We start from the raw sequence: 24,439 nt of genomic DNA on the forward strand, positions 1-24,439 counted from the left end.
TTGAATGGCAGTGCTGGTTCAAAGGGTCGAATGGCCTACTCTTGCACTATTTTTCCTATGTTTCTATGCTGCAAGAGCCAGAAGTGGAATTAACCCAAGGTGCACGTTTTTGCCAGTTGTGGACACTCATGAACAGTCACTTTATATCTACAGATTGTTGTGATTGCATTTGATCCCTGTCTACTGCCATTGACCTTGCCAGCAGCTGTCAATGTTTTGTGCCCTAAACTGTTTGGGTTGCTATGGGACAGCTTGCAGTACACTGTGCATTAGTGAGTTCAGTATTCTGAAAAACGCAAGGAATCATGGGATTTGTCAAAGGTCATTCGTGATTAAGAAAAAGTGCTGGCTTTATAAACTGTGTATAAATTGTTAACAATTCTGCCAATGAATTAATCTAGAATTCTGTCAACTCAATAGCGGAAAGGTGTTGTTCTTTTATGACCATTAATTCAATCTTATTTCTATCTCACTTCACAAACCCACCATATGGAATTCGGCAGAACCTCTCCCAGCAGCGTTGGAGGACATTCTCTCTCTCTCTCTCTCTCTCTCTCTCTGTAAGGTTATCCACTTTGGTAGCAAAAACAGGAAGGCTAATTATTATCTAAATGGTGTCAAGTTGGGAAAAGGGGAAGTACAACAGGATCTGGGGTCCTTGTTCAGTCAATGAAAGTAATAATGCAGGTACAGCAGGCAGTGAAGAAAGCAAATGGCATGTTGGCCTTCATAACAAGAGGAGTTGAGTATAGGAGAAAATAGGTCCTTCTGCAGTTGTACAGGGCCCTAGTGAGACCACAGCTGGTGTGTTGTGTGCAGTTTTGGTACCCTAATTTGAGGAAGGACATTCTTGCTATTGAGGGAGTGCAGCGTAGCTTTATTGAAACAAGATTATTAAGGGTTTGGAAACTCTAGAGGCAAGAAACGTGCTCCCGATGTTGGGGGAGTCCAGAACCAGGGGCCACAGTTTAAGAATAAGGGGTAAGCCATTTAGAACAGAAATCTCAATCACAAACGGCGAATTAAGGAGCATTTCCAAAACAACTCCGACCCCAGGCGCCTGTGGCAAGGAATCAAATCCATTGCCGATTACCAGAAAGTTAACACCCCCCCAGACAATGCCTCACTTCCTGACGAGCTAAACCATTTATTTCTATGCTCGCTTTGACCGGGACAACAAAACTCCAGCCATCAAAGTTGCTCCACCCCCGAATGAACAACCCCTCAGTCTCTCCACCTCTGCTGTACAAGATGCACTGAGCAAGGTGAATGAGCACAAAGTTGCCGGCCCCGATGGCATCCCCGGGCGGGTGCTCAGGGCATGTGCTGGACAACTATCCCTGGTCTTCACTGACATTTTCAATCTGTCACTGGCCCAGGGTGTTGTCCCCACTTGCCTCAAGACATCAACCATTGTGCCAGTGCCCAAACAATCAGCTACAGGGAGTCTCAACGATTTCCGCCCAGTGGCACTCACCCCTGTCATTGCAAAGTGCTTTGAGCGGCTGATCTTGGCTCACTTCAAAGCCAGCCTCCCCCCCACACTGGACCCCCATCAGTTTGCCTACCGGACCAACAGGTCTACAGAGGATGCCATATCGGCAGCCCTACACTCTGCCCTGACCCACCTGGACAGCAATAACACCTACATCAGGATGCTGTTCATTGATTTCAGCTCCGCCTTTAACACTGTCATCCCTGCCAGCTGGATCACCAAACTCAGCGGACTTGGCATCTCCACCTCCCTCTGCAATTGGACACTGGATTTCCTCACCAACAGACCACAGTCTGTTAGGGTCAACAACCTCACCTCCTCCACTATAACACTGAACACCGTGCCACAGGGCTGTGTGCTCAGCCCTCTCCTCTACTCCCTCTTCACCCATGACTGCATCCCTAAGAATGGCTCCAACGCCATCATTAAATTTGCTGACGACACCACGGTGGTAGGACTGATCAGTGACGACGACGAGTCAGCCTACAGGGATGAGGTCCAGCACCTGACAACCTGGTGTGCCAACAATAACCTCGTCCTCAACTCCAAGAAGACGAAGGAAATTATTGTTGACTTCAGGAAGATCAGAGGGGGCAGACATACCCCCAAACATATAAACGGGACTGAGGTGGAGCATGTCTCCAACTACAAATTCCTCGGGGTACACATCTCAAAGGATCTGTCCTGGTCCCTGAACACCTCCAAGCTGATCAAAAAGGCGCAGCAGCGCCTTTACTTCCTGAGGAGGCTCAAGAAAGCTCACCTGCCCCCCAGATCCTGACCAACTTTTACCGCTGTACCATCGAAAGCATTCTGACCACCTGCTTCACGGTATGGTACAGCAGTTGCACCGTTGCAGGCAGGAAGGCACTACAACGGGTGGTGAAAACCGCTCAGTACATCATCGGTGCCCCGCTCCCTGCCATGGATGCCCTCCACCGAAAACGGTGTCTGAGACGGGCCGGGAAGATCATCAAAGACCCCTCCCACCCCAACCGTGGACTGTTTGCCCTCCTCCCATCAGGGAGGCGGTACAGGAGCCGCAGGTCTCGTACTAGTAGGATGAGGAACAGCTTCTACAACAACACTATCACACTGCTGAACTCGGAGTCCCGCTGATAGATTTCTCCAGTCTCTCCGTCCACATTGTTTGTTTACTCTGTATTTTTATTTCTATATTGAATTGAATTGAATTGAATTTCCTTTATTGTCCAGCCCCTCACCAGGCCGCTCTCACGGGAGCACCGTTCCATCCCGGGCTGGGCCGGGAGCGAGCCCAGGACATTTTGTCAGCTGCCTCCATACTTGTATTTGTTAGGCAATGACAAAGAAGTTACGACAAAAATCGAATTGAATGGAGTGATAGCATTTTTTCCCCAGCCATAAACACAGCCTAAAAACACAGAGTGTGTGAGTCTGTGGAGGGCAGCGCGCTTCCTCAGAAAAGAATAATAGGCACTATTGGACGGCCGGCATTTCTCTGGTATACTAAAGTTCAAGAAATACTTTTTCACAGTTAGTCTGTGGAATTCGCTTGGGCTCTTTCTCTGGATAGTGAAATAACTAGGGGGGCTCTAGTGGAATCGGGGGTTATGGGGAGAAGGCAGGAACGGGGTGCTGCTTGGGGATGATCAGCCATGATCACATTGAATGGCGGTGACTGAACACTGCGGAGCCTGGGATTTCTCGCTGAGATCGCCAGTGTCGGAGCTCCGACCAGCGCGGCCTGTGGACTTCGGGAGCCGCGGTCTGGCAGCGAGCGGCCGTTCCAGACACTCCAAGCCGCTGAAGAGTGTTCTCCCAAGGCTGAAGCCCCATCATCCGGCGAGGGCCTGTACATCGGGCCAACGTTGCGGCGACTGCGGAGGCCTCAATAGGCCCGACCATGGGTGAACAAGGGGAAGAGGACTGGACTTTGTGCCTTCCCTCACAGTGGGAGCCATTGTGGAGGGATGTTTTTATGTTTTATGTTCAATTCTTTTTTAATGTCTTACTTTTATTGGTGTGCTGCAAATGGTAACTCAAATTTCACTACACCAGAAATGGTGTATGTGACCATAAATGTCCTTTGTCCTTGTTCTTCACACTTGTTCTACATTATCAAACTCCAGCAGCAATTTAACACTGCTTGCAGCACTGGAGACCCGGGTTTGATCCAGACAGCGGATAAAACGCAGATCTGTATACACGCAGAAACTCAGCTGCTGAGAATGTTTATCTCAAGTGACCTATGACCTGGGCATGCGCAGTTGAAATACCGAACTCGCTTATTGAACACACCAAAATAGCAAAGATGACAAGAGTGTTTACCGAACTAGAACAATGCCATTTTACTTGCAGTAGTAGCAGCAGCACAACAGGTTTGTAAACACAGTATGCAATAGATGAAACAATAAACAAACAGAATAATTTTAATAAATAAGATAAACAATTGTTAATGATAAAAAAGGAAATATTGCTTTTCTTTTGGTTTGAAATAGAAAACAATTAAGCGAACTGTACTGATACAATAAATTGTTCATTAAGCAAAATCACAGTAATATTTAAGGTTGTACATTATTTGAGGTCAGGTAACCTGACAGGGGGTGGGGGTCATGGTGTGATGGACGGGCCCTTCAGGCAATGGGAGAGCGCGAAAGCGGGACTTGTGGCGGGCCTGGGCCAATGAGCAGCGGGTGGGCGGTGCCGGGCGGCGCGGCAAGATGGCGGCAGCGTGTGCACGAGGAGGTTATGAGAGGGCTAACGGCTCGTCGCCCCCGTCTCAACAACAACAACAACAACAACAGCAGCAGGCGGGCGGCCCGCCGGCCTCTCAGCTCATCCGGCCGTCGGTCAGCGAGCTGAGCCGGGAGGTGCGGACCAACATCTTGTGCACGGTAACGGGCTGCGGCAAGGTGCTGCCCAACCCGCCGGCCCTCGGCATGCACCTCGTCAAATCCCACAGGGTGCAGGTAGGTGCGGCGAATCCCATCCGTTTCCACCAACCCCCTCCGGCTCCAACACCCCTCCTCCCCACAAGCACTCCCCCCCACCCCCAGTCCTCCCCCCTTCCCCGTCCTCACACCTTTTCCCAGCCCTTGCCCCCTTTCCCAGCCGTCCCCTCGACCCAAATCCCTCCCTTGCCCCACCTCCTCTCACCACAATTTTGGCACTGCCGGGGTGGTGTTTAAGAGTCCGAATAGCTTTTGTGGCTACATGTTATTTATTTATTTTCCATTTGTTTCTAATTGCAGGATTGCAGCATTAATCCAACTGTTAGGAAGGATTTGAAATCTTCTGTTCAGAAATTATACTGCTGCCCCATTGAAGGTTGTCCAAGAGGACCAAACAGGCCATTTTCTCAATTTGCCCTTGTTAAGCAGGTAAGCAGTGGTATCCTGCAATTCTGTGTTTACATTGAGCTTGTTTATGTTACTGGTTGAACCTTGAAGAAATTCAAATCAGTTATCCAATAATAAGCTACACTTTCTGGGTTGAAGTTGCAGATTAGCAATTTTGGGGCAATGTATATTTCTTAACCAATTTTCAAAATATAGTCATAGTCAAACAGTGTAGGAACAGGCCCTTTGGCCCAACTTGCCCACATCAGGCACCATGTCCCATCTACGCTAGTCCAACCTGGTTGCGTTTGGCCCATATCTCTAAACCTGTCCTATCCAGTCCAAATGTTTCTTAAATGTTGCGTCAATTACCTCCTCCGTTCCTTACACCCATCACGCTGTGTGTGAAAAAGTTACTCAGGTTCCTATTAAATATTCCTCACCTTAAACAGCAGTCATCAAAAGAGTATAGCCATCCGGAGACTCAGAAAAGTAGGTCTCCCCACTGTTCACCTTACCACCTTCTACGGGGTACCATTGAAAGCATACTGACCTACAGCATCACTTCCTGGTTTGGGAGCTGCAAGTCCTACGAACAAAGACCGCTAAACAGGATAGTGAAGACAGCCAGTAGGATCATTGGTGCCCCCCTCCCTTTCCTGTTGGAGATCTACCAGAAGCACTGCATCCGCAGAGCCATCTCCATCATTAAGGACCCTTACCACCCCTCCCACTACATCTTCTCCCTCCTGCCATCTGAGAAGAGGTACAGGAGTATCAGCTGTAGAACCAGTAGGATGCTAAACAGCTTCTTCCCACAAGCAATAAAAATGGTTAACGGACTATGTCCCCTCCTCATATACACACACATACACCCACATCTAACCACCCCCCCCCCCCAACACCTTGACAGCTAGTCACCTGTCAAGGTGAAGCCACTGAACAGCACTTTAAATTGTTCCTATGTTAGGGATCGATTGTTCCGTCTGAATGTCTGTTTTAGTTCTATTTTAGAGATGATAGTTTTTAACTTGTAAGTATTTATTTCTGTTTTTATTAATTGCACTGATGACAAAACTGATGAGAAACAATTCTTTGTTTCTTCTGTGTATGCAAGTACTCAGTGAAATGACAATATACTGAATACATATGTCCCCTCGTTCTCGATTTCCCTACTACTCTAGCCAATTACCATTTTCTAGTCACTACCATTTTTTATGGGGGGGGGGGGAACACTGCATGGAAATTGTCTGCCACATGAATCTTTGTAACAGCGGCTTTGCTTCCAAAATATATTTCAATTTACCAGTGTTTGGTTTCTGACAGCAGCAATTTGGATCTGATTTTAGGGAAGGTTTTTTCACTTGAGAACCTTGTGAAGCGGATCAGTCTTCAGTATGAAGGAGGTGCATGTGGCCTTTGGAGAATGAAAGATGGGAGACTGATAAGAAGAGCATGAGAATAGTTATGTCCAGAGATGAGAATGAAGGGGTTCATCAGTAAAGACTGTTTATCCATTTTATCTGCTGCAGTTTAAGTTCCTGTTTGCCATTTTTCTCCAGCACTTTATGAAAATTCATGCTGAAAAGAAGCACAAGTGTGACAAATGTAATCATTCGTACGGGACAGAATGGGACTTAAAGCGACATGCTGAGGACTGTGGTCGTATTTTCCAGTGCACTTGTGGCTGTCCTTATGCCAGCAGACCAGCACTGTTGTCCCATATTTACAGAACTGGACATGAAATCCCAGCAGAACATCGGTAAGTGAATTATATTTTGACCACCTCCCAGGCAGATCAAAATGTTCACGCAGCATTCTTTGTATAGCTTTCTGCGTGTCAAGTCATCTGTTCTACTGTATAGTATCATACATTAAAACTGATCATTCAAACAGCTTTGTTTTTTTTCTTGAATATGTTTAAGCATCACGTTAGAACCATACGAATCTAATCTGAAGAAGGGTCTCGACCCGAAACGTCACCCATTCCTGCCTGTCTCCCTGAGCTACTCCAGCCTTTTGTGTCTACCTTCGATTTAAACCAGCATCTGCAGTTCTTCCCTGCACATACCAATCTAATGATGTGTATTCTCATTGCTGATAAACAAACTCAGTTCTGTAACTTGTTTATATTGGCTGAGATCCAATAGTTTTATTGATGGCCAAGCAGTTAGCATTCGGGCCATTACTCTAACACTGACAGCAACTTCTGTCCCGAATAAATATCGGCAGTAATTTGTCCTGGACTAGCCACGTCGAAGCAATGGCCAAGAAAGCATACCAATGCCTCTACTTCCTTAGAAAGCTATGTGGTTTGGCATATCCCCAGCAACTCTTACCAACTTCTACCAGATTTGGGAATAGCTACATCCAAGACTGCAAGAAATTGCAGAAAATTGTGGACATAGCCCAGACCATTACACAAACCAACCTCCCTTCTATTGACTCCATCTGCACCTCACGCTGCCTCAGCAAGGCCATCAGCAGAATCAAGGACGAGTCTCACCCCAGGACAAAAACTCACTGGATAGCCACCAAGTGGTCACAGGAGTGGAAGGCAACCTAATCTCCATTACGCAGCTACATCTCTTCATCAGATAAAATCTGTCCAGGGTCTAACCTCCCCTGAGCAGCATGGGTGAAGCTCAACAGACTTTGTACTGGAGTTGGGTGTTTCAGTGCCATCATGTGGAGATGGGGACTCTGCCAGAACCCTGCCTGTGAATGTGGAGCAGAACAACAGACAGCCAACCATGTCTTCTCTGTGTGCCTGCTCTACCACCCACCCAATGGAGCTTAGGGCCTGGCAGACATTGACGCAGAAACAACAACCTGGCTGCTCAACACCCGGCTTGAGATCTAACTATTCCTTTGCCCAGTAAGCAAGAGGTACAGATGTTTGAAAATGCACACCTGCAGATTCGGAGACAGTTTTTCCCCAGCTGTTATCAGGCAACTGAATCGTCCCCTCACCAACTAGAGCAGGGGTCAGCAACCTATGGCCCACGGCCCATAACCCAAAACCATCTGCCCGGCAGGCATATATCTTTTTTAATTCGTTTTCGCGACCTAGGCGCTATAGCCAGTCCCGAGGCTCGCAGGCGACCTGGGAACTGCAGCTAGACCCGGGGCTTGCAGGCGACCTGGGAACTGCGGCTAGTCCCGGGTACTCGAGGGGGAACTGCAGCCAGTCCCGAGGCACGCAGGCGACCTGGAAACTGCAGAAAACTATGTATTATTAGTATGTATTGTTACTAATTTATGTATTATTACTAATTTAGCTAGTATGTATTATTATTACTTCCATTTATTAACTGTGGCGATCGATGTGGCCCGCCATCCGCTCACAAACATGGGTCCTGGCCCTTATGCAAAAAAGGTTGCCGACCCCTGAACTAGAGTGTATTCTTGAATAGTGAAATGTGAATTGTATATATAGATCTGAAGTGCTGTTCCCTCATCTCCAGTTTATTTCTTAATCTCATGTCATAGATTTTATTTATTTTTATATATTAAAAATTAGAAATCAGAAAATGTCTTGTTCAGTTACTGTGAAATGTCTTCAATCCCTCTGACAATTTGTTAAAATTCTTGCTGAAAAGAAGCACTGGATGGGCCTCATATAGGATCTCACAGATTCTCTTCAGGAAGTGCCAGATTAGGAATATCATTAGAAAGAAAGTGAGAAATGTATGCCGTCAAGTTTATTCGTCACATACACATACGAGATGTGCTGTGAAATGAAAAGTGGCAATGCGCGCGGACTTTGTGCAAAAAACAAACATCAAACAAACAAACTACAAACAGAATGGAACAGAATCACATATTTTTTTACATATTACATATTGTGGGAGGAAGGAGGAAGGAAAAAAAACAGCAATTTAAAAAAAAACAGTAGAATGGTACAGTAAAGTTAGTCCCTGGTGAGGTAGGAGTTTACAGTCCTAATGGCCACTGGGGAGAAACTCCTTCGCAACCTCTCCGTTCTCACAGCATGGCAACGGAGGCGTTTGCCTGATCGTAGCAGCTGGAACAGTCTGTTGCAGGGGTGGAAGGGGTCTCCCATGATCTTATTGGCTCTGGAGTTGCACCTTCTGATGTATAGTTCCTGCAGAGGGGCGAGTGAAGTTCCCATAGTGCGTTCGGCCGAACGCACTACTCTCTGGTGAGGTAGGAGCCTTGTCCTGGGCAGAGCAGTTCCCAAACCAAATTGTGATATTTCCGGACAAGATGCTTTCCACAGCCGCTGAGTAGAAGCACTGGAGGATCCTCCGAGACACTCTGAATTTCCTCAATTGCCTGAGGTGGTAAAGGCGCTGTCTTGCCTTACTCACGAGTGCTGCAGTGTGTGATGCCCATGTCATATCCTCAGAGATGTGGACTCCCAGGTATTTAAAACGGCTCACCCTATCCACAATATCCCCATTTATCCTCAATGGTGTGTACGTCCTCAGATGATGTGCCCTCCTAAAGGCCACGATCAGCTCCTTAGTTTTTTTTGATGTTCAAGAGGAGGCTGTTGTCCTGACACCAGAGTGCCAGATCAGCCACCTCCTCCCGGTAGGCCTTCTCATCATTGTCTGAGGTCAGGCCCATCACCACAGTGTCATCAGCAAACTTGATTATCGAATTGGAGCTGAACCTAGCCACACAGTTGAATTGAATTGAATTTCCTTTATTGTCATTCAGACCTTACGGTCTGAACGAAATTTTGTGCCTGCAGTCATACATACAATGATACAATAATAAACAACAATAAACACAAATTAACATCCACCACAGTGAGTCCTCCAAACACCTCCTCACTGTGGTGGAGGCAAAAATCTTAGGGCTGCAGTCTCTTCCCTCCTCTCCCTCTGCACTGAGGCGATTCCCCCCCGGGCGATGGTACAAACAGTCCCGCAGCTCACCGAACCCCGTGAACGGGCCGGTTCAAACACTGCGGCCCGGGGTGGTCGAAGCCGCCGCACCTCCAGTCCAGCACACGCAGCCGCCGGCCCGCGGCTGAACCCAGGACTCTGGACACCGCCGCCAGAACGTCGTCCCAGCCACCGGAGCACCGTCCCCAGCCCCCGGACCGGATCGCCCTCACGTGAGTACCGTTCCACCCTCGGGCTGGGCCACTCCAGCGGGAGTGCCGTTCCTCCCTCGGGCTGGGCCACTCCGACGGGAGTGCCGTTCCTCCCGCGGGCGGGGCCACTCCAGCGGGAGTGCCGTTCCCCCCTCGGGCTGGGCCACTCCGACTGGAGTGCCGTTCCTCCCTCGGGCTGGGCCACTCCAGCGGGAGTGCCGTTCCTCCCTCGGGCTGGGCCACTCCGACGGGAGTGCCGTTCCTCCCTCGGGCTGGGCCACTCCAGCGGGAGTGCCGTTCCTCCCTCGGGCTGGGCCACTCCGACGGGAGTGCCGTTCCTCCCTCGGGCTGGGCCACTCCGACGGGAGTGCCGTTCCTCCCTCGGGCTGGGCCACTCCAGCGGGAGTGCCGTTCCTCCCTCGGGCTGGGCCACTCCGACGGGAGTGCCGTTCCTCCCTCGGGCTGGGCCATCCCGGGCTGGGCCACTCCAGCGGGAGTGCCATTCCTCCCTCGGGCTGGGCCACTCCAGCCCCTCACCATGCCGCTCTCACGGGAGCACCGTTCCATCCCGGGCTGGGCCGGGAGCGAGCTCAGGACGAGTCCTGTCAGCTGCCTCCAGAGTCCCGAGGTCGCCGGCTCCGCTAGGCCTCAGCGTAGACGGAGGCAAAGAAGGGGGATACGACAAAAAGGTCGTATTCCCCCGAAGGGAGTGACAGCAGCCCCCGTTTCACCCCCCACCCCCCTCCCCACATAAACACAGCCTAAAAACGAAAAACATAACTACACAAAACGAAAAAAACAACACAAAAAAGTAAAAGACAAACGGACTGCAGGCGAGCCGCAGCCGTTCCCAGCGCCGCCACTTCTGGAATGTGTGTCCCAGTCATGTGTGTACAGGGATTACAGAAGGGGGCTGAGGACGCAACCCTGGGGGGATCCTGTGTTCAGGGTGAGGGACTTTGATGTATTTCCCCCTATCTTGACTACCTGGGGCCTGGTGGAGTCCAGGACCCAGGCACACAGGGGGGTGTTGAGCCCCAATTCCAGTAGCTTCTCGGCCAGTCTGGTGGGGACTATCGTGTTGAAGGCTGAACTGGTCTATGCCAGCCATCCAAATTATTCATTGTGGGGTGTATAGTACCAGATTGTTATATGGTTCAAGGAATATTTCCCTCTAGCCACTATGTTGAAGACAAGGGGGGTAAGGAGATAGCGTTGTTACGCATGGGAGCTCTCCAGAGCCATTGAAAGCTGTCCAAAGATCTATCTTCAAAACACAGTCTCTTGATAAATATTTTCTTTATTGTCGAAGCAAAACAGTGAAATATTCATCCAAACTTCTTCTTATTTAAGTACATTTTAATCTTACTCGAAGTTAAACTCCGGCATGTGGCTCCGAAATGGTAGAAAGCCCTGGCATGGTCGAAAGCTTTGCCATCCCTCCATGCTTCTTCTGAACTTAACTAAAAAAACTACAAGCCTCTGCGCAAGAACCCGAGCATCAAACACGCCTCCGACTACGTAATAAATCCCACCCACATAATTACAGGCAGACAAAATTTAAAGGCAAATGCCATAATTTATTACATACTAAGTTAAGCCAAACGGCCACTAAAGGGTGTTCCATTATTTTGCTGTTGACTGGAAAATGCAGGCAATTATTGTACCATATCTTGAAGGCAGCATGAAGCTGGTAATAAGATGATTTTCTGATAAACAGCTGGAGGCAAAGCAGTTAGCCTGGTGTGCTGGATATGCTGACTCTAGGTACGTGTGTAGGCTACTGATGTATTTTCACAACGCTGTATTACCAAAAATTACTTAAGAAAATATTGTTGATGTTGCCCTCCGGTCTCGCAAAATTTTGAGAAGATTTCTCCTTATGTTATTCTTCTAAGAAATGTGGAACATTTTTCTTTTGGTATCTTTGGTATTTTCCTCTGGTATTTTTGTTTTACCTGTTGGACTTGTGTAAGATTGTACTAATTCATAATATGATCTGACTGGATAACATGCGGACAAAGCTTTTCACTCTATCTCAGTATACTTGACAATAATATGCCATTACCAATTTTGGTGTTTAAAAATAACGTGCCCTGCACGCCTCCTTTAAAATGTTCCCCTTCAATTTTTTACATCAAAGCTATGCCCTCTAATAATTGACTGTCTACCTTTTATACCTCTATTTTTATATACTTCTATTTACTCTCCCGTCAATCTCCAAATCTCCAGAGAAAAAAATCCTAATTTGTCCAACCTCGCCCTATAACTAATATCTTCTACTACAGGCAGAATTCTGGTAAACCTCTTTTGTACCCCTGCAAAGCCTCCAGATACTTTATGTGATGGGGCAAGTAGAACTGCACACAATACTCCAAATGTAGTCTAACCTAAAGTTTTATAAAGGCGCAATTTGCCTTCCTGAATCTGGAACTCAATTCCCTAACCAATGAAGGCAACAATACACTTTCTTTACCACTCTTATCTACTTGTGTTGCTACTTTTGCTCTGGACTTGGACCTGTGATCCCTCTGTCAATGCTCCCAAGGGTCCTGCCATTCATATTTTCCCATTGCATTTGACCACCCAAAGTACAGCACCTCACACTCTCCCATATTAAATCTATTTCTTTTCTCTCTTCCCTAATAAAACTGTCATCACTCATGCTTCAATTATTTCCAAGCATTTGGGTCAGAGGAGTGAACCACAATGCAGATTGGCTTTGTCGCCGGATTAATAAGTGCAGTGTTGATTAAAGGAGTTTGTGGACCATCTTTAGCACAAGTTCTTCTGAATCAATTTCATTCAATTTTCCTTATTTAAGGGCATGTGTTTGGCACTCTTGATTAAGGAATGAATTCCTTTATTAAAATACATTTATTCTTTTGAGAAACAATTCATGAATTTAAAATTTGTGTCTTGTGGAAGGGAAAATGGCAGCAGATTTTGCAGTGTTAATTATGTAGTTCCTATGCCTTGATAGTCTATGGAGATAAAAATAAAATCTGTTATAACGATGAGCTGAAATTTCTTTACACCGTTAAGATTCTTCATTCACATTCATAAATTTATGAATGCTCAGTTATTGAATGAATTCAAGGTTGTGATTGGGGTTTTTTGGGGTTTACGGGATTTGGGAACTTTAGATTGTGAACAGGATAGAGCATTAGCTGCTGTCTTATTTCCGGCAATGTAAACTTAAGGCTATGTATGTAGCTTGCTGCTGCTATTTCTTATGTTCTTAAAATAGAGCCGTGTTGATCTGGCTGCCAAGTAGCAGATTTCAAGTTGCCTCGGTGAAAACAATGACATCTGTGAAAACCTGTTTAATCACTTTGGACTTATTGAAGAGCTGTATAATTCACACATGACTGAGAATCATTTCAGGAAGAGCCAAACAAATGCAGATCTTTTCCCACTGCAACTTCTTTCCTTTGGTTGATGTGAAATTTTAATACAGATTGTGTCAGGAAGAAGTAGGTCTCACAAATCAAAGAACTTGATCATGAAAATGTTAGAAGTTGATTGTTTCCTATTAAAAACTGTAAGGAAAATAAAACTCTTGGATCACTCTGGTCTTCAGTGTTATGTAGAGTAGTCCAGGCCCAAATTAAACTGAACTGCAGTTGGCTATAAGTAGTCAGCTCATTCCTGACTTTAGTTTCTGCATGTTGCAACACTGAACTCAGGAACACTCTAGACTTTACATTAGAGATACAGCGTGAAAGCAGGCCCTTCAACCCGCTACGTCCACGTCGACCAGCAACCACCCCATATATTAGCACTATCTTACATACTAGGGACAGTTACAACTTATTAAAGCCAATTAACTTACAAACCTGTACGTCTTTGAAGTGTGGGAGGAAACCGGAGAACGCCCTTGTGGTAATAGGGGGAACATACAAACCATGTACAGACAGCACCTGCAGTCAGGATTGAACCCGGGTCCCTGACGCTGTGAGGCAACACTGCATGCACCTCAGTACCGCCCTTGAGAGGAGATTAGATGCTAAACATCCTAAGTTATTTCTGGTCTCAGCACAAAGACTGGACAAAGACAGTAACTGATTCTCGACCCTCTTCAAATCCTGGCTGAACACAATTTCCATAATTCCTTACTATCCAATCGATCACAGCCGGAGTAAGGGGTGGTTAACATAAACATTAATTTGTTATCTTCCCCTACCTTGTTACAGTGGTGCAGAATCAAAATGCCCCTTGCCCAATGGGAGGTTTTAATGCCTTTAAATGTATCATCTAAGGCCCCCTTCGGTCGTGGCTGACCATGGGTGTCTCCAGGGTGCTATTCCCTATATGGAAGATGCCTGTGCGTGACTTTATTTAACGTGGGGGGACTGGTGCACAGACAGCCACCCCACGGTCCTTGACGGATCTGGGTCAGGATCCAGTGGCATGGAGTCCAAGACGACCGGAGACCCTTTTATGCTGCAGCCTTCATCCGCCTTCCCAGCCATTGTGACACTCCACTAAGGTCAGCCATCGTTCTCCGCCTGTTCCACCGTTGAGGTCTTGGTTGGATTGCCCCTTGTCAGAGACCTCCCCCTCGACCTTACCGCTATGGGTGGCCCTACCAGTAGCATAGGTCCAGACGGCATTGCCCTCAGGATCTCAGTTCCACACAAACTTCTCCACCACGGCAAGGTGACAATCCACGGATGTATCAATGAATGTTATATTATGTTTTGTTTTGAAAACTGGTTCCCCATTGTACTATCTCACTGCTAGCCCTATTCTATAACTCCTGAAAGATGTCCATGCCTAGCAATACCTGACACACAGTAGTTGCTAAAACTGCATGTGTCCTGGTGGAGTGTGCTACGTTTAGATTTACCCAGCCGTGGGGATGGTTTTAGCTTCCAGTCAGTAAACCATTTGTCTGGTGATAGCTGTTCGTTTGATATCCTGTGGCACCAGTCTTGCGTTGAATCCTTCCATCTGTTGCTAATATTGACTCTGACACTTCGACCTCGGGACCAATTGTTAGATTATGTTGTCAATTATGCTGTGGCAGGTAGCACTATATTTAGAACCCATAGCGCTGCAGCTGACAACTCTTTGTTTAAATTCCCATGCACTAAGTGTGCCAACCCAGCAGCGCTGTGCGTATTTCCTTTATGCGCCAAGTGTGCAGTGCTGTGATTGATTGGGGGGAGGGGGGGATGCAGTCCCCTGCCATTGATTATAGTTTGAATTTGGGAGCAGCGCTATTGGCCAGGACTTACCAGCGGTTACTTCAACACCTGATTTCTTAACATTAAGCCAGAAGTTAGTTCAAGTTTATGTACGAGAGGGGTTCACCGACGTGCTGAGTCCCGATCAACGCCGCGGACGGAGGCAGAGTAAGAGAAGTGTGCTGCTGTAAAACTGGACCCCGCACATACTGAGACGAGTATTGTTTTTGTCCTCTCTTGCCAATAAAACTGATTTGCAACTAAACAGACAAGTGAGCCTTTTTATGTTCGACTAGTCAGACCCTTGAATCTGTTCCCTTGTAACAATGAGTCTATAATCTAAATTTAAATGGCATTACATTTTGCTTTTCCACTGAGTTAGTAAAGGTAGTAAGCAATGATGGTGTTTTAAAAAATGAATAACAGAATCACAGGAAATTTAACTTGGATAAATTGCATTCAAGTTGTGCTTAAACGAGTATCTGTGTCTACGCTGGTTCCGTGTCAGAATTTTATTCTAATTCCATTCTTCCCATTTTTATTATCTTTTGTTTTATTGTTTTAAGTCTAGTATCAGTTGTAATGTTTCTCCTTTCCATTTATGATAAATGAATGAAAAGAATCTTAGCCAACCTGCTTTTATCTGTTTGGCATTGATACTAAGATGCCCATTTGTTACAAAAAGATACAATGATGGAGATGAATGGATGGCTAAAGATAAGTGACGGGAAAGAGATGAGCAGCAAGTAATTTTTCTTTCCCAAAATTCTGTGGACAACGTAATTGACCTTGGAGTCCATGATTATAAATAGTCAACTATGGTTGTGCCCTGAATACTTCACAGTTGGCAAAGTACTTGTGTGTGAATGTGTCAGTGTTTAAAAAAAACCCTGTGTGGCAGCCTGTGTTGTTCCGTTTAATTTCACTGCTGGATGGGTGATTGGCACAATAATTGTAAATGGATTCCTTGATATAAAATTGACCTTATCCAAAAATAAAAGATTACAGGAGTTTTTTGCAAAAGAGCTCTCATGTTTTCATCTATGGGTTGTAATGAGCTAACTTGTCTGTCTACTGTCTAGGGAACCACCACGCAAGAAGAGGAAAAGTGAATGGTTAAATCAGAATCACTTGAACAACATTGCAAAAAAGCAGGAAACCCAGTCAGTGCAAGAGACGGTGGAGATAAACAAGGGAACCTACACTGAACACTCCCGTGGAGATATCAGCAATAAACAGCTTCCGGCTCCTGTAAAACAAATTCAGAAATTGTTGTTGCCAAAGCCCAAAGCTGCACTTGTCAAGCTTCCTATTATGCACTTAACACCTTTACCAGTTCTTTTATCTTCAGGCATGTCCATGGATAATTCTGTCAAGTCCATTGTTGTTGCTGTTGACAATCAAGGATCTGTTGTGAATACAATGCATGTTCTGCCTAAATCGGTGGGAACTCTGATACCAACCGTGGAGACAAAAGCATTGAATTTTAAGGGTGGCCTGCCCACCTCCAAGATGCCCAGCATCATGATGGTCAAACCCGTCAGCACTGCAGTGCAAGTTAACATGGATTCACCTTTTGCCAGTAATCATGGATTACAAACACTCGGAGACCTGGGTCAAAAGAACAAATACATTTCCATGAACGTTCAGACAGATATATCGTACCTTGCACAGAGCACAGCACTGGAATCTCTAAACATTTATTGTGCTCCAGAGAGCACTGTGTCTGCTTGTGCACAAACTGTTTTGAGTTTTGGTGCTCAAGTGTTGCTCCCTGTAAGTGTCCAAACACAAACGTTTGAACCAGACACCAAAATCACCACGTCGATAAGTGCTCAGACAGATCCTTTTGGTCAGTCCTGTTTCCCATTATGTAATGTTTCCAGGAAAACTCAGACTTTGGTCAAGTCTGGTCAAGAGAAAGACCCTACGGTTCAAACACTAATTAACGCAAATAATCACAAAGCGATTTTTGATCATTCTTTAGTTACGTCTTGCAGTGTCTGCAGGCAAACTCAAACTACTTTTGCCCGGGAAGCAATGGGAACGGACCAAAGACTATCCTATAACAATGATGCTCTTTTACAGAACTCTAAGTCAGCTGTTGATTTTCCCATTCAATCCACTTTACTTCAACAGAACTCAATGACAGACAATCAAACTCAGACAATTAACCTTTTTAATGACTTAGAAAATATCCTATCAGAAAGCATAGCGGACCATTCTTTAGAACACCGGGGTCTTTTATCTGATGCCAGCAATGTTTCTGCAGAGAGTATGACAGGCAGCCAGTCGCAGAATGCGGGTATTGACTTTGACATTGAAGAATTTTTATCTGCAAGCAACATACAGACGCAGACTGAAGAAAATGAGTTTGGCAATTTACAGACAGAGTCTGCATTGGAATCTTTGGATATTGAAACTCAGACTGACTTTTTGTTTTCAGACCATCCTGCCCAGGTATACAACAGCAGGGGACAGTCCAGCTATTTAGGACAAGAAATGTTTGACACACAGACTCAAACCGACTTCACTTTCTTATTGGACAGCAGTCCACATCTACCTCTGGATGGCATTTTGAAACAGCCCAGTTTCTCCCTAAATGCAGAATCGTCTGGAACGGAAACCCAAACAGACAACATGTACAGTAGAAATAATTTCAGTAGTACCACTGAAAGCCATGTTCAGTTAAACTGTGTTGAAACGCAGACAGCCAGTAGTTCCTCTGAAAACCTTGGCAGTCTTTTTTTCACTAGCAATGAAACACAGACGGTAATGGATGACTTTCTCTTGGCTGACATGGCGTGGAACCCGATGGAGTGCCATTTCAGTTCAGTTGAGACACAAACATGTGATGAACTGGTTTCCTTCTTTGAAAATGCTGCTAAAAGCACCAATTGAGGTAAAAAGGTGACGGGGCATGGATTTCAGCTTTGGGGCTTTGAAGTACCAAAGTTTCTTGTTAAGTTGAACTACAATTTAACCGTGTGTCTTGTTTTGAAGCAGTCTTTCGGGGATATCAATTTAAATAGGACTGGAAATCAAAAACAACAAAGATAATTAAATTAATGTGGGTATTGGGATCTTTCTTCCTCTTGGGGCCTCTACATATTTCCTCTTCAATGACACTCTCCTAATGTTTTAGGCTTCTGATGAAACATAACTAATTTTTCATTCATAATGCAAACATTACTTCCATCTCTCATCCAATTTGCCTGTTTAGCTTTCCTCTCAGTGCCTTAATTGGACACACCATAAGACGTGCGTATCGCACAGGGCAATTACAGAATCAGATGAAAAACATAATTTCCCCTGTTCCTACTCTTGTATATATCAACTTGGTACATTGTGTGACACTTCTTTATTCTCTTTGTACCGGACTACATTCTGGTTTAGAGTTTCATGGAACGCCTGGCATATTTGTCTAAGGGGTAACTTACATATGTGAATCTTCCCAGCCCACATGAAAAGGCTTTTGAGTAAGAAAGCAGCACATTGGTGCACGGTAGAGTTGCTGCCTTACAGCGATTACAGTGCCAGAGACTCGGGTTCGATCCCGACTACGGGTGCTATCTGTATGGAGTTTGTACGTTTTCTCTGAGATCTTGGGTTTCCTCCCACACTCCAAAGACGTAAAGGTTTGTAGGTTAATTGACTTGGTATAAATGTAAATTGTCCCTAGTGTGTGTAGGATAGTGTTAATGTGCGAGGATCGCTGGTCGGTGCAGACTCGATGGGCCAAAGGGCTTGTTTCCGTGCTGTATCACTAAACTAAACTAAAGCACAGCATTCAATTTGGCAGCACAAGTTATGTTTTGAGCCTAAGATAGATGCAAAATGCTGCAGCAACTCAGCGGGTCAGGCAGTATCACTGGAGAAAAGGAACAGGTGGTGTTTCGGTTCGGAATCCCTCTTCAGACTGAAAGTCAGGGGGGGTGAACGAGGTAGGAAAAGGCCAGAACAAATCAGGGCTGGTAACAAGATTAGGGAAGGGTGGAGGCCCTAGTGGCCCATTGTTAGCCTGGGAAGAGGTGATAATGAAGGGATACAGGGATTCGAACGGTGGAACTAGTAGGGTGACTGGGATGGAAGAGGGGGAGTGCAGGGGTTACTTGAAATTAGAGAAATCAACGTTTATACTGCTGGATTACCTTTTCTTGCCTCCAGTTTCTCCCCCCCCCACCCACCTACCTTTAGTCTGAAGAAGTGTTCCGTCCTGAAATGTCACCTCTTCCTTTCCTCCAGAGATGCTGCCCGTCTCACTGACTTGCTCCAGCACTTGTGTCTATCTTTGGTATAAACCAGCATTAGCAGGTCCTTCCTACACATCATATTTGAGCCTTCTGTCCAGTCAAACAGCATTTTTCATCACGCTGCCTACCATGCTGAGTGTTTCTAGCATTTTGTATTTTTATTTCAGATTTCCAGCATTTACATTTTTTTTAATTTTCATTGAATGTACATCATTGCAATAGAACTAATGCACTTCATGCAGTCAGATTATAGTCGTTGTGCGCAATTACATTAAAGTCTAGATCATTGCTTTAAATAAAAAGGAATACCTGTCCTCAGGATGTTTACTAGTGAACCTTGTCCTTCTATTCCTGCAATGTAGAATCTCCAGTGTAGTCACTCCTTGCGTTCCTGTCATTAATGACTAAATCTGCGCACAGCAGCTTCAGCTCTTATTTACAGAAAATTAGTCTCATGGTCATGAAAATATGAAGTTATTCTCTGCTCAGTTATGTGTGCTTCTATTTTTAGCAGAATAAAATGAACAAGATTTTCTTGCATAATCATGAAAATGTAGCTGACTTACATGAGGCAATCGAGAATATTATTGAACTAAGTGTGACCATTCTACCTGACATAAGAAATCTCAGATGAGGATCCATCCATTAATAGTGCATTCAAATCTATTAAATTAAGTTCTAATTAATCAAAATATAGTTCATTTTCTTCACCTGCAATCTCTGTGTAAAGCATAACTCTGAGTACATGATTATATTTGGTATATCTAATCAGCCTTTCTTAAAGAATTACTTACTCTCTGGTGCAGGTCCAGGGCTGGTTACTTGCAAGTTAATGCCACCCAAATACCCGGGCATTGGTGGGGCAGATGTCAGGTTCTAGGGAGATCTTAGGCTTCAAAATCAAGGCTTGCAGTGTATATCATGTATGGTACCCCCTTAATGTCATGAGTTCCATTCAAACCTGGACTGAATAATGTATATAATTGTGTCACTGGATATTTCTGATGCCTATTTTGGAACATACAGTTAAACTAATTTTATTGGAAACCTTTTTGCTTGCTATATCTCACGACTGAATCTTTTTTGCCGGATTCCCAGGAAAATGGTTAAACTTCCATTTCTGTATTCTAATAATAATAATAATAAATTTTATTTATGGGCGCCTTTCAAGAGTCTCAAGGACACCTTACAAAAATTTAGCAGGTAGAGGAAAAACATGTAAGGGGAATGAAATAAATAGTAGAGACATGACTAGTACACAAAGTAAATACAGAATTCAATACAAAACACAGTATGAGGCAATTAATGCACAGATGAAAAGGGACGGCCCGTGGGGCTAAGGATAGGCAGAGGTGAAGAGATATTCTACTCCTTTTCCATTTAAAATCCTTTAAATGTCATTTTCTGGTGCTACCAATAAACTTGGAGCTTGAGTGCAACCAGAAGCACTTCTGGAAACCAGCCTCGGCCTGAATTGGTGGCTACACCGTAAAATCGCTACGATGTTTTATCAGAATTGGTGAATTCGTGAAAAGAATTGCCATAAAAAAGCTTGTATTCCCTTGGTTCCACCAGTTGAACAGAGTTAACAAAGAATCAATAAAGATCATGAAGTCAGGGATGCATTTGTAAATGTAAATTGTTCTGAGACATGTTTCTCAGAGCTATGGTTGTCTGTATTTGGTTGTCATGCCTTAAATAGTGTAAACACTATTCGTAAATAACATGCAGCTTGGACTTTGAAGACAGTTAAAAGCCATGAGGCATTGGAAACTTTTCAAAGGGGCATTTTGAAGCTATATTTATGGCAGGAATGGGATGCGGTGTGTTCCGTTGTGCTGGGGTAGAGGCACAGGGACTAGGCATGGTGCGAATAGCCCTTTCATAATGCTGTGATAGAATCAGGCACTTTTCTTCCCAGGTAGAAGAATCGGTAAGCAGTGGCCAGGTCAGTGGATTGCAGTCAAAATGCATATTTTAAGTTGAAATGTCACTTGAATTTTGGAGGCTACAACTTGGTTTCGTTGACGACAAATGTTACGGTGAAAAAGGTTACTTCTTATTAAACAGACAACTCACAAAACGGTTAGGTAGACCAATTCAAAGTTTACTAATTATCGGCCGATGTTAGTAGCGAGGATACACCAACCAAGTAAGCAACATATACACTTGACTCCTCTCTCCACTTCCATGAACAAAGAATTACATGGTATTTTATACTGCTTTTTTGTCACCTAAGCACATTCCGAAGATGTTAGTCATGGTCAGAGGTACAGTCAATACACATTACCACAGGATGTGTGAGTTTGTCTCTTGTCAATCATCAGTTGCATCAAAGGCATCCTGTCAGTTGGTACAAGGCAGTTACATCAAAGGCATCACAAAAAAGTTGGAGAAACTCAGCGGGTGCAGCAGCATCTATGGAGCGAAGGAAATAGGCAACGTTTCGGGCCAAAACCCTTCTTTAGACGGTCTGAAGAAGGGTTTTGGCCCGAAACGTTGCCTCTTTCCTTCGCTCCATAGATGCTGCTGCACCCGCTGAGTTTCTCCAGCTTTTTGTGTACCTTCGATTTTCCAGCATCTGCAGTTCCTTTTTGAACACATCAAAGGCATCGGTCATTTGGTACAAGGCAGTCGCATATCAAAGTCATCAGTCACTGCACACCTCAAAGGCATCGGACATTGTCTCAATACCCCTCACTGGGACTAGTCTGGGCTTCTCTCTCTCATCAATTGGTAGATGCATTTCAAAGTCATCGGTCATTGTCTGAATACAGCAACCTGGGGCAAGTCTGGGCTTGCCTTTCTGTATCAATCTACTGGAGAAAAGCCTGCTTTGAGACAGAATATGAGTTGTAACCTAGACCAGGAATCCATAATATTTTTAACAGCATTTAGCCTTTTCAACAGTGGCTTTCTATCTTTCACAAATACTGTTGTTTTTCTCTTTCTGAATATTACATTTCACTAGCATCCTGAAAGTACATACGGTTGGTACGTATTGTTTCATGAGCACAGTGTGCACATTTAGGCCCAAAACCATGTTGCACCCAAAATGACCATCTCTTCTTCCAGCCCAGAGTTGGTTATTTTGCACGGCTTAAGTGTACACATCAGCTAGGTTGTCCTATGTGTATTTGTGTTTCAAGGATCACCCTGCATTTGGTATATTTAAAAAAATTTAATTGACATAAGTTCTAATACCCAGGTCAAATTACAAGACCTCTTTTTGCATCTACTCATTGGTATAGGATTATGCTGCAATTATTGGACCTATTTAACACTGATTGTAAAAGAGTAGTTTGTTCATATGCTTCTAATGTGTAGTACATTGTTACTATGACATTAATGATTCATTGTCTTAACCTATTTTATTCACTCAGTGCCAGTGTTAAAACTATAACCGCCAGTATTATTTTTTGTTTACAATGCAGCTTAAAATGATGTTGCCAGATCAACTGCCCATTTTCCCCACAATCCAGTAAATGGCTGATTTATTTCCTGGTGCGGCCTGAAGTTTATGAATAGAGTTTGCCACTTTGATCGAATTATTGGTCTTTATTGCCAGAGAAATCTTGGCATGATTAGCAGGCATTTCAACACAAAGTACTTGGATTAATTTTACCATTTCACTTAATAGGACCTCTGCGTTATTTGATTTGAGGAGCAAACCATGGACTGAAACTTAACATTATAGCCTAGACTGCTGACCTCACTAACGTTCACCCTTTATTAAATAGATCATTCCTATGCTTTGTTTAATTAATGAAGAAAGTGAGAGATTATGGCATGTTTATTATTTTCCGCTATGTACATGTACTCTTGCTAAAGAGACATTTCATGCTGAATGAGTAAATAGTAACAGCATTTCTTAAATGGTTAAGAATAAATGATGCGGTTCATTTTACACCTTGCACACTAAGTGTCCTGCTATTTCATTAGATAGAATGTAGGATTGCTTGCTTGAAAGCCCCTTTTTTGTAAATGGACATAACCAAAGTGAGCTATCCGAATGAAATTGACAGTCACTGTGATATTTATTTCAGGTTGATAAGTAGCATGCTGCTTGAAATTTAGCTTCTAACTTATTAATGGCAAGAAACCATTGAAAACTCTCAACTTGTAATAGCTTCTGTATCAGTCCCATACACAATCTCTTTCCACTTGTGAAGGGACATTGAGCCATTTAACTGTTCTCCAGATATCTCTGGTGAATAAAGAATGTTGGTATATTGCGAAGTCAAACCAACCATTCTGTCAGTCTGAAATGAATTAACATTATAACTCTGGCATTGTTTGGCTGTTGTTTGCAGCCCTGATATGGAATGGCAATGTTAGATAAGAACGGGATGGGTGGTGAATCTTCAAATGCTAAGGCTTGCACATGGGAATAGCCACCTTGTTGGGGTTGTGGAAACCTACTGACACCTCCTGGAAGTGAAAGAGCAACATTGGCACAAAGAAAATATGGACAAAATAAACTTCATGGTTCACGACTTCTGCCTGAATTAGCCTTTGTAGAATACTGCACAAAAGAGTTTATGTGACTGAGATGTTGCATTGATAAACTGCTACTGAATACAGCATTGACTTGCATATTTATATCACATCTATTTCTTTGAAGACATCTAAATAATTGTTATCTTCTGTATAGTCAATGTGTAAATGCATGTAATAATGAAGATCTGAATGTGACTTTTCTTTTCAATATTGTGGATGAGAATTTATTTTCAGTTGATGCTTGAGTAATGTTAAAATGTCACAAAATTTGTTGTACCTCAGTTAGCTGAAATTTTGCACATTAAAATTACTTGCTGGTGTCTGATGTTAGTGGATATTTTGTGTCAAACACCGATGCTGGTTAGAATTTTGCAAAGTTGCACAAATAAAGATCAGTTTCTCCAATATGAACAGTGTGTTGTGGTTTGGTTTGTTGGCATCCATCTATTAAAGTGTCGAGGGAAGATTGCTATTTTATATAATTGAATTCAGTGACTTGCTATCTGAAAGTGTTTTTTCAGAGAGGTGGTAACTAGATTTGGCATTTTCTCACATCTGCATGACTTAGGCAGACACCTAATTAGGTAAGGCATAGCAGGATACCATCC

The 24,439-nt window shown here is 44.3% G+C and overlaps 1 protein-coding gene across 1 annotated transcript; it reads left to right on the top strand.

Moving 5' to 3' along the window:
- The first annotated feature begins 4,177 nt into the window (after positions 1 to 4,177).
- On the top strand, positions 4,178 to 24,234 carry atmin (ATM interactor). The gene is made up of 5 exons (XM_055648867.1): positions 4,178 to 4,446; positions 4,729 to 4,857; positions 6,378 to 6,577; positions 16,161 to 17,980; positions 22,766 to 24,234. The coding sequence occupies exons 1-4, from the start codon at positions 4,198 to 4,200 to the stop codon at positions 17,977 to 17,979; spliced, it is 2,397 nt and encodes a 798-aa protein (XP_055504842.1). The 5' UTR covers positions 4,178 to 4,197; the 3' UTR covers position 17,980; positions 22,766 to 24,234.
- Positions 24,235 to 24,439: the final 205 nt, after the last annotated feature.

The sequence above is a fragment of the Leucoraja erinacea genome, chromosome 17 (assembly GCF_028641065.1).
Source record: "Leucoraja erinacea ecotype New England chromosome 17, Leri_hhj_1, whole genome shotgun sequence".
NCBI classification, from domain to species: domain Eukaryota; kingdom Metazoa; phylum Chordata; class Chondrichthyes; order Rajiformes; family Rajidae; genus Leucoraja; species Leucoraja erinaceus.

Coding starts and splice junctions, on each gene's coding strand:
- atmin (XM_055648867.1), top strand. CDS start 4,198: ATGGCGGCAGCGTGTGCACGAGGAGGTTATGAGAGGGCTAACGGCTCG. Junction 4,447..4,728: donor TCAAATCCCACAGGGTGCAG/GTAGGTGCGGCG, acceptor TTCTAATTGCAG/GATTGCAGCATTAATCCAAC. Junction 6,578..16,160: donor GAAATCCCAGCAGAACATCG/GTAAGTGAATTA, acceptor TCTACTGTCTAG/GGAACCACCACGCAAGAAGA.